Source organism: Anolis carolinensis, chromosome 6 (assembly GCF_035594765.1).
Source record: "Anolis carolinensis isolate JA03-04 chromosome 6, rAnoCar3.1.pri, whole genome shotgun sequence".
Lineage (NCBI taxonomy): Eukaryota > Metazoa > Chordata > Lepidosauria > Squamata > Dactyloidae > Anolis > Anolis carolinensis.
The window spans coordinates 13,295,792-13,306,556 of NC_085846.1; the positions used below are offsets into that span (position 1 = coordinate 13,295,792).

Consider the following 10,765-nt stretch of genomic DNA (forward strand, 5'->3'; position numbering starts at 1 on the left):
CTCACTCAGCAAAACTGTTTGGCTCCACCTCTTCCTGGAGTAGGACTGTGTTTCCTCCTTTTCATTCCACTCTATCGGATGGACGTGAAAGAGAGGCTTGGCTCTGAAAGCCCTTCAAAAGTTACCTCTCAGCACCAATTCTGAGGTTCTTACCCTTGGGACTCACACTTCATGTTCAGGGCCAACCTGAACAATGTTGAGGAGTCTCAAGCGCCTTCACATCAGTCCTTTGGCAACAGAGGAAGACTCTTGTCTTCAGATATAGGTCATTGGACTGAGGCTGAGTTTGCTCCGGCATTCACAGCCAGAGAAAGAGGGATCTGGACAAGCTTCATGGACTTAAACAACCAAAGACTGTAATGTATATTTTCTTTTACCCCCTTTGTGAAGAATAAACCCAGTTTTTGAGTTAACTACAGTGTTTTGGTCCTTGGGAGTTCCAGTTTCCCTAAAGGAGGGCAAGAAGCAATCCCCTGGGGAAAGATGTCACGTCCATGCCTCTTTCACTAAGAGTCTACAGCCCCAGGCGCGACGGCACAACGGGGGTGAAGAATAGAAGTTCAGCCCCACCAGGCACTTGGGAAGAGGCCCCGCCCCTGCCTCTAGCCCCGCCTCCTGCGTCCTGGCAGGCGCCGCAGGACATGGATAGAAGCTCAGCCCTGCCTCAGAGCTCGTAACTCTGCCCATCCCAGTCCTGGCTGCCCATTTGTGGCTTGGGGCCAGTGTGGTGTTAGTTGTTTGAGCATTACACAATGTAACACAATTTTTATTCCTGGGTTGGAAATGTCATTTCCTAATTGGTTCAATCATAAAAACATGGAAAAGTTTGTTAAACTGCAAAAACTTTGTTTTTGCGGGACATCCTGCAGCACATTTTTCTATAGTTCTTCAGTGGATATCTCACAGAGTCTCAATCAATTCAACATAGTTTGTGGCAGCCACAAAAACAAAGTTTCTGGAGTAGAACAGCTACTTTCAAACTAAGTACTGCATAATTAAATAACACTTTCAAACCAGGAACAGAAAAAAATTCAAATTTTGTCACATAGGAGCTTGGGAGACCAGAGCTTGAATCCCTGCTCAGCCACAGAAGCCTATTTGGGCCAGTCACACCCTCTCAGCTGAAGAGGAAAGCAGTGGAGAACCTGCTTTGAACAAATTTTGTCAAGGATAGTCAGTGAAAGACTCGTAGCTCAGTTGCACACGCACCATAACTCAGATGTGTTTGCCAGGCTATAAAGTGTGGAATAGGTCTTGCTGTTACCTAACTATGCGCCTCCCAAAAATTACCGTAATAGCTTCTAAAACATGCAAGAAGAGCTGTAAAGTAGGGCACAGTGAAGTGGTACCTGTCTTTTGTAAGGGACCTCTCTGGACTTTCCTAGAATACTATATGGCTGGGCGCAGTCGGGCTGGCACCAAACTTCTTGGGTGTGGTCTGTCTTAATAGTCCGAAAGGAATGGAGATATTCCTGTTGTCTCTGGTAATCTCTATAGACCTTCTAGGAGCCCCACCCCATAATTGCTGGCACACAAGCTCCACGTCTCTGCTCCATCGTGGCCTTTTACCTTAAAGGCCCATCTCGAACCCGGATAAAAGAGGACAGAGACTGGCATATCCTACTTTACCATAGTGTTGTCCAGAGTGAAAACTGGAAAAGTTTCCTGTACCATTAATGGCTGTGAAGGACAGGAAACTTCAGCCAGTGTAGCTTGTTATCTGGTTGCACCGCTTAGCGGCTGAGAGGGAAAAGGACAGGGCCTGAGGCTGTGAGGAATGGTGGGAGTTGGAGTCCAAAACACCTGGAGGGCCCAACTTTGCCCATGCCTGCTCTAAAGGAACACTTTTCATCTACCACAAACTGAAACTGACTGGCACAATCTGGGGATCACAACCAGATACAGTGAAGACATGTGCTACTCTGCCGCTGAATATGCATGCCCAATGTGGAATACATGTCACCATGCCTGTAGTCAAGGGGGTGGTTTACGGGTTCAAACCACCCCCAAAATTTTCCGGTCAGAAAGAAAATCCTGGTTTACTCAATCCCCATGCCAACTCTATGCAAAATTGCCATGCCAATTCTATGCGAAGATAAAATTAAAGTCCCTCCAGAACTCCAAGCACCGTCTCAACCCAATTTTGATTATTCATACTATCATTACCTACCTTTCTACCAATTTATATTGCAATAGAAGCAATAGCTGACATAGTAGAAGTGACCATAATGGAAGTTACCAAAATGTGGTGGCTAGCAGGCAGAGCCTAAGGTATGGGAAGGGGATTTGACCTGGATTGCAGGTGAAAACTGAGTAAACTGAGGTATCTCCCACTGACTGGTTCATCTAATCCAAGGCCTGCCAAAGAAACAATGGAACAGGAGCAAAGAGAAGAAGCTGTGTCATTGTTAGAACTTGGACTTCATATGAACAAGACTGTTTCTGATGACCAAGTGGAAGCTCAGTTAGTGCAAAATACACAGACCCCATTGCCAGGATATGTATCTCCTGTTTTCAGCCCTAATGCTTCAGTAGATTTCCCTGGTTAGCCTACACATTGCATGTACAAGGTGCCCTCTGTAAGTACGGTGTGGTGTTTGGAGGAGAAGTTGTATGTAAAAGTGGTCATCCAAAGTTTGGTGCATTGGTTGCTAAACCATTTGTGCAATGGAAATATGCAATAGAAGTCCTCAGTAGACACCAAAAACCAGAGTACCATCAGAACAACTTGTGCTTGGCTGAAAACCTCTTGCTAATTCACAGTGGGAAACGTCTTGATGTAACCCGTCATCATGATACAGGAAAGCAGAAGAAAACAGAAAGAAACATCTGCCAATTGTGGAAACTATTGTTCTTTGTGGCCAAGAAGAACTAGCTTTAAGAGAGAGCAATGATTCAGGACTGATTATCCGTGAAGAACCTTTGCACAATGATGGTAATTTCAGGGCCTTGTTGAAATCTCTTGTGAGATCAGGAGACACTGGCCTGAAAACTCATCTCTTGGGGGGCGGGGGGGTGGTGGAATTCAACCCCACCCAAATGTTTTTTCTGCCTACGGGCCTTCATCTCACCATGTTAAAACAGTGAATGTGGCTCTTAATGAGACATGCCACATTATTACAGGATGTTTATGCCCTACACCACTGCCACTGGAGAAATTATAATGTTTAGCCAGTATGGCACCACTTGACATCCGCCGGGAAGTTGCAATGAAAGGACCAAGGCATTGACATTTCTGGCCCATCCTTTTTTCGGATATCAGCAAGTCTGCCAATGCCTTAAATCAAGAAATAGCTTCCTCAATCTACAGAGATACTCGTTGGAACATTACAGCAAGCAAGAGTCCAAAAGTGGCAGGCTAAAACCCAAAACCTCAATCAGTGGCTGATAATGGATGAAAGACTCCCTCCTGGGCACACAGAAGATTAGGTGACATGGAAGGCATTGAACAGACTGCTCTGGCACTACGAGATGCAGAGTTAACCTTGACAAATGGGGCTACAAAGTGGAGTCCACAACATGCAAGTATGGAGAAGAGTAAACCACAGGCCACCTACTACAATACAGCCTGAGCCCTGCCAAATACACTATGGAGGACCTTCTCACAGCGACATCAGAAGCATTCGAAGTGGCCAGCTTCTGGTTAAAGGAAATTTAGCATAAAGCCAAGTTTTCAACTTTGTGGTTTTTCTATACTGTATTCATCAATTCACTTCTGACATGCTAAATAAATAAATACATCTACCACAAGGATTTCTCTCAGTTAATTGGTGTTCCCCAGTGAGCAGGCCAACATGAGCTGTTCGAAAGTACTGCAATGAAATGACATCTTTTAAATTATTTAGAATGAAATAAATACATTTTCAGTATTATTTATTATCAAGAACAGCTAATGAAGCATAATTAAGACCAAGGATCTGGACCTCAAATAGCAAGCATGGCAAGAAAGGGGAGCATTTGATCCCAAAGCTTAGTACTAGAGTAATCTATACTCAGGACAGGTTGGGAGTTGTAGTTTAGTGAGGCACCAATGTTCTTTGGCAGAGAAGGCTAAAGACCTTTAAAACTATAACCCGCATGATGCCATAGTATTGAACCATGGCATTTAAAGTGGTATCAAACTTCATTCATTCTACAGTGTAGATCAGGCATGGGCAAACTTCGGCCCTCCGGGTGTTTTGGATTCCAACTCCCACAATTCCTAACAGCCTACCGACTGTTAGGAATTGTGGGAGTTGGAATCCAAAACACCCAGAGGGCCGAAGTTTGCTCATTGCTTGGTGTATAAGCACCCAAAGTCCCAGACTATAACTGTAACCACTACATGACACTATCTCTGGTTTGTTGTGCTTAAAGCATATCCATATTGAGCAGTTCTTCACGCAGAGAGCTGCGAATGGTCATTCCAGAACCCATCTGGGCCTCATCGTAGCAGGTGGTTGCCCTGGCCCAGGACAAGGAGGGGCGATTTGTTTGGAGAACTCCCAGGAATATGCCAATTAAAGAGTTGTATAAGAGATGAATGATGTTTGCCCAGCAGGCAGGCTCCCAAGATAAAGAGTTGACACCCCAAACCTCACGGACAATATAAAAGATGAGATTTTCCTTCAGCTGATTCTGCTGAACCCAGGCACTGATCTGCATCGACCAAGAGCTGCAATGTAAGTTGAGGGTATTTTCCACATTTATCTTCCTTCCCTTTGGACACAAAGAAGTTGACATCCTATATGGTGTCCCTCTTTGATGGGGTTTGGTAGGACTTTGGGATGGTTTCTTAAACTACAGAGAATCCTCTACATCCAGTATTTGTAGAGTTTGGGGATATCTGTTTCAGGCAAATATAAAGAGGTTCATGTCTCTTCAACAGAGCTTGGAAAGTTACTTTTTTGAGCATGGCACATAAAAGAATGCCTAGCTTGTCCAGGAGGACCCAAATGAATACATAAAAAGAGTGCATAGGAATCCCAAAATGAAAACATGAATTGGGTTGCTGTGAGTTTTCTGGGCTGTATGGCCGTGTTCCAGAAGCATTCTCTCCTGACGTTTTGCCCACATCTATGGCAGGCATCCTCAGAGGTTGTGAGGTCTGACCTGCCATAGATGTGGGTGAAACGTCAGTAGAGAATGCTTCTGGAACATGTCCATACAGCTTCGAAAACTCATAGCAACCCAGTGATTCCAGCCATGAAAGCCTTCGACAACACAATACATTGGGAATTGGGAATTTAACTTAAATGTACTGGCAGAAAAGATGATTATGGGACTAGACAGTATGCTTTAATTCTGTTTTAATTGTATTTGTATGTTCTGTTTTTATTGCACAATGTGTTATATTTATATTTGTAATACGGCATTGAATTTTGCTACAACTGTAAGCCAATCTGAGTCCCCTTCAGGGTGAGAAGAATGGGGTAGAAATATAGTAAATAAATAAATTAATACATTAATTCATTGATAGCTGTATATACATGTGTATAAGGCAACCTCATGTATTAATTGGGGGTAGGTTTTGGAAAGTTAAGTATTTATATTAACCCATGCATAAATCGACCCATAATTTGGGGCCTGATTTTTGGACTAAAGTATATAGACTTATACATGAGTATATATAGTAAGTGAAACTGTGTATGTCAGTTCCAAGGATACGGGGATCATACTGTAAAAACATTCCATCAAGCTTTTAGAAAATGCCTGTTGTGGATTTTTAATGATGTTATGTACTTGTCTTTATGTGATTTTAATGGATTTTAATGGCTTTATATATTGTCCAAATTGTTTTTCAAAATTCATTTTATATTTGTACATTTCTGATCATTTTTAATCTGAACTGTTTTGATTAAGTTGCAAGCTGCCCTGAGTTCTATTATTGAGAAAAGGATGGGATAAAACTCAATAAAACAAAGTAGGACCACAGGGAAGGCTTTTATTTGAAAATCAAGTCTTGATAGAATTACCTGGCTTTTAAAAAAAGATATAACCTTATTTGTATAAGTAGATAAGCAGCAAAGCCTGGTCTTTCTTGGCTTATATCATTGTAGCTCTTTGGTTGTTCACAAAGAATCCAAAGATCGGAGCATTGGAATTGGACAGTGATATTTGCGTTCAGTTTGGGTCCAAATTCCTGTACAGCGAGAAAGCCTTTTATGAACCGTCAACTAGTTCCTATTTTTCTCCTTAACCCTCATTCATAGGATTGTTGGGAAGATCAGGGAAATATGGAACCATATATTTTATTGTATTTATTACACCCTGTCCTATATCCAAGGATCTTCGAGAGGGACACAATAATATCAATTTGAAACAACACAAATAATGCAAATGCTAATGGTCTATTAAACCATTAATGTGTTAATTAATTAATCCAAACAAAGGATTCCCCCAGGCAGGAAGCAGACAGGCTTTGAAGCTGAAAGGCCATTCAATGCTAATCAAGGTAGTCAATTGTAACATTCACACTTTCCTCAAGCAGACTACAGTCCTTTCTCCCAAACCTGGACATTCCACAGATATCTAAAACCCCACTTGTCTAGTTTCCAACAGACTTCACAACCTCTGAGGATGCCTGCCATACATGTGGGTGAAACGTCAGGAGATAATGCTTCTGGAACATGGCCATACAGCCCGGAAAACTCACAGCAACCCAAATCATTAATTGTGTCAAAGCAGTTCTGAAACAGTTGAAAACTACCGGCATTCAGAAATGTGGATGAAATCAGTCATGCCTCTTAAGCTTTAGTAAGCATTTATGCTTTTACTTGGCAACAGAATGATAGCTCTGTCGGTACCAGTTTGGCCTCTAAATAGTAGGTTATTCCATAACTGGTCTGCAACTCAAATGTGCTTCCAAACTGATTGGACAAAGAGAAGATCCCACTGTATATATGACTTCCATACGGGAGGATATAGTATAATATATTATAGGCTGGGTATCCCTTATTCAGAAATCCAAATGCTCCAAAACAGTCCAATTGGGTGGCTGAGTTCAATTAGTTGCTTGGTCCAATGTACAGAAACTTGTTTCATGTACAAAATTATTAAAAGTAATGTATAAAATTACTTTGGATCCCATCTTCAAGGTACAGTAGAGTCTCGCTTATCCAACATAAACGGGCCGGCAGAACGTTGGATAAGCGAAAATGTTGGATAATAAGGAGGGATTAAGGAAGAAGTTATTAAACATCAAATTACATTATGATTTTACAAATTAAGCATCAAAACATCATGTTTTACAACAAGTCGACAGAAAAAAGAGTTCAATACACGGTAATATTATGTAGCAATTACTGTACAGTAGAGTCTCACTTATCCAAGCTAAACGGGCCTGTTGAAGCTTGGATAAGCAAATATCTTGGATAATAAGGAGGGATTAAGGAAGAGCCTATTAAACATCAAATTAGGTAATGATTTTACAAATTAAGCACCAAAACATCATGTTATACAACAAATTTGACAGAAAAAGTAGTTCAATACGCAGTAATGTTATGTTGTAATGACTGTAATCACGAATTTAGCACCAAAATATTACGATAAATTGAAAACATTGACTACAAAAATGGCTTGGATAATCCAGAACCTTGGATAAGCGAGGTTTGGATAAGTGAGACTCTACTGTATTTATGAATATAGCACCAAAACATTACAATGTATTGAAAACATTGACTACAAAACATTGACTGCTAAAAGGCAGACTACGTTGGATAATTGAAGGTTGGATAAGTGAGACTCTACTGTATCATTAAGTATATGCAAATATTCCAACTTCTGAAAGGCAAACATTTATGTTCCCAAGCATTACAGATAAAAGGTACTGGACCCATAATAAAATGTAACAATCATATAATAATTTGTAATGATAAAAGCATTAATGGATTAACAATAAAAAATTAATGGATTAAACATGCAACATTCTCTCTTTTTTAGGATGCTTTGTTTCACCCTCCTCGCCTTGCTTTGTTGCGGCTTCACCAGTGCAGGTAAATCCTTCCTGGGGCACCTTTTCCCTAAAGGGTTCTTGTTGTCCAGGAATAAGTTGTTGCAGGGGATGGTTTCAGTGAGGCAGTGAATTTCATTCCAGGTTTTACTATGAATTTTAAAGAAGCTCTTCAAGGTGCTGAAGACTATCCCCAAAATAGGACTAGCATATTGGTTAGCTCCTCTAAGTTCAAACTAAAACCTGGAGCAAATTTGTGCACACACCTCAATGACATGGAAATCACCAACTTCCTCTGCTTCTCATTAACCCTTTTTCTGCTCTGGGATTTATTTTAGGAGTCATCCAGGCACGCTCTTCATCCTATTCCGGCGAATATGGCGGGGGTGGCGGAAAACGCTTCTCACACTCTGGGAACCAGCTGGACGGACCCATAACAGCCTTTAGGATTCGAGTCAGCCGCTATTACATTATAGGGTAAGGAATGTATGGGAGCCTGGAAGACAGGAGGCTAAGCTTTATTTTGATATTGTTGTAGATGGTTAACAATTGAGCAGGTGATGTATGAGGGTTGAATGAAAAGTAATGCCTCCATCTTCGTAACTCCTTAACAGATGGCAATACTGGTATGCGGCAGGTACTGGCTTCTAGAGATTCTCCTCTACAGTTCCATTTGGCGGGAAGCCTTACTGTGTTTCCCCAAAAATAAGACAGTGTCTTATATTAATTTTTGCTCCCAAAGATGCACTAGGTCTTATTTTCAGGAGATGTCTTATTTTTCCATGAAGAAGAATTCACATTTATTGTTGAACAAAAAATTGAACATTTATTATATACTGTACAGTAGTTGTCATCACAAACCAGCATAACCAGTCAAACTGTGAATCCTATCAAGAATTTCTTGTTACTACCATTATTTCCATGTACAACACTCTATGGTACGTACATTTACCGATCCCACATGCTCTGGTGTTCTGTTCAGTGGGCATGCTTCCAAACAAAAACTTTGCTAGGTCTTACTTTCGGGGGAGGCCTTATATTTAGCAATTCAGCAAAACCTCTACTAGGTCTTATTTTCTGGGGCTGTCTTATTTTAGGGGAAACAGGATAGCAATGAACGGTTGTGTTGTTAAAGTGCGAAGTACGGAACCCAGCGCAGACGGTCGGTCAATGCAACTTAAGCAACGTGCAGTCATAGAAGATAATCTGATTTTTATATGGCAGTGTAGATGGGGCCTCAGAGAGGCCTGCATCCTACCCTGGCTCATACATCTTCTGCCCTTTCCAGTATCCAGGTCCGGTATGGCAAAGAGTGGAGCGAGTACAAGGGAGGCTCATCTGGAGACCTAGAGGAGATCTTCCTGCACCCAGGAGAATCCATCATCCAGGTCCAGGGCAAATACAAGAGCTACCTCCGCAAACTTGTGTTTATCACTGACAAAGGGCGCAACTTTCCCTTTGGGAAGGACACAGGCACCAGCTTTAATGCTGCTCCGCTGCACCCTGGCACCGTCTTGCGTTACATCAGTGGCAGCTCTGGTTCAGTCATTGATGCCATCGGTTTCCATTGGGATAACTACCCCACTAGCTGCCCCAATTGTGGAAAATGAGCATAAAACCGCAAGAGACAAGCTGCTCAATGAAAACAGGAAGGGGCACCCCAGTGGAAAGTCTTTGGCTTCACCCCCATGTGGCCCCCATCCCCATCCATTCAACCAACCCTCTAGTCCATTCTCCCGAAATCCTCATCTTGCCACAGTCCTGGCCCACTTCTTCTAAGCTTTGTCTCTTCTCAAATGGCCACCACAACTACTACTAGCAAATAAAAGCAAATGTTGAAACAGGTCATCCTGTGTTTCTTTATTTGTTGCTAACCTACATAGTTACGATGGGAACAGAGGTCCAGACTGGTGTTGTCAAACTAGGACTTTGTTTGAATGCCATGAGAGCTCTCTACCTACTTTGAAACAGCGAATTAAGGTCAGTTGGAGCTGCACTAAGCACCATTAGCAGAGCAAAATTCACCTTGGAATATCATGAAAGAGCTACATTATTGTAGTTATTCAACTTGTTAATATCCATATTTTTATGTTTACGGTATCTATATGGAAACCCTCCAACCATCCCTCTGCGGCATATATTCTGCAAGAAAACTGTTACAAAAGTACTTTTCCAAAGAAATGAAAAATTGCAGATGAGGGCCGTGTCTTTAGCAACAGACTATCAAGCATTTCTTTCTTTTCAACAAGAGCAAAGCAATTCAACTGCTGTTCCTTGAAACTGTCTCAGTATTAAAGGAATTCAATGCTGAGGCATTTAGAGTTTTGTCACAAGGACCTCTCAATAGATAAAGAGCGTTGCAAATGAACATGATAAAGCATTTTCTCAATGCTATCTTTCTGTAGCAAAATTGTTTCAGAAAGAATGTCAAGGGGAATTTGTCTGCTGTGAGGACCAGCTATAAAACTGCTAAATGTGTTACTGAGAGTGAGAGATCACTAACTGATGGTAAATTTGTTTAAAAATTCATGGCCAAGATACTGAAGAAACTGTGCCCTCATAGAGGACCTTATATTAGTTATGCCAATGAATAATTATTATTTTATTTCTTATCGGTCTCTCCTTGTGGCTTGGAGAAGAAGAACTAGGCACATCTACACTGTAGAATTAATGACGTAGTTTGACACTGTAACTGCCATGGCTCAACGTTATTGAATCTTGGGATTTGTAGTTTGGTGAGGTGCTCCTTGGAAGAGATGGCTAAAAATATTGTAAAACTAGAATGCCCATGATTCCATAGCATTGAGCCATGACGGTTAAAGTAGTGTCAAACTC

General features: G+C 41.5%; 1 protein-coding gene across 1 annotated transcript; it reads left to right on the forward strand.

Moving 5' to 3' along the window:
- The first annotated feature begins 4,334 nt into the window (after positions 1-4,334).
- On the forward strand, positions 4,335-9,776 carry LOC100567027 (zymogen granule membrane protein 16). Its single transcript, XM_003228214.3, has 4 exons — positions 4,335-4,661; positions 7,921-7,973; positions 8,269-8,407; positions 9,219-9,776. Coding segments are annotated over exons 1-4 (516 nt in total). The 5' UTR covers positions 4,335-4,659; the 3' UTR covers positions 9,541-9,776.
- Positions 9,777-10,765: the final 989 nt, after the last annotated feature.

What these genes read in the sequence shown, in the direction of transcription:
- LOC100567027 (XM_003228214.3), top strand. An exon ending in TTGCGGCTTCACCAGTGCAG is followed by an intron (nt 7,974 to 8,268) that starts GTAAATCCTTCC and finishes GATTTATTTTAG; the next exon opens with GAGTCATCCAGGCACGCTCT. An exon ending in AGCCGCTATTACATTATAGG is followed by an intron (nt 8,408 to 9,218) that starts GTAAGGAATGTA and finishes TGCCCTTTCCAG; the next exon opens with TATCCAGGTCCGGTATGGCA.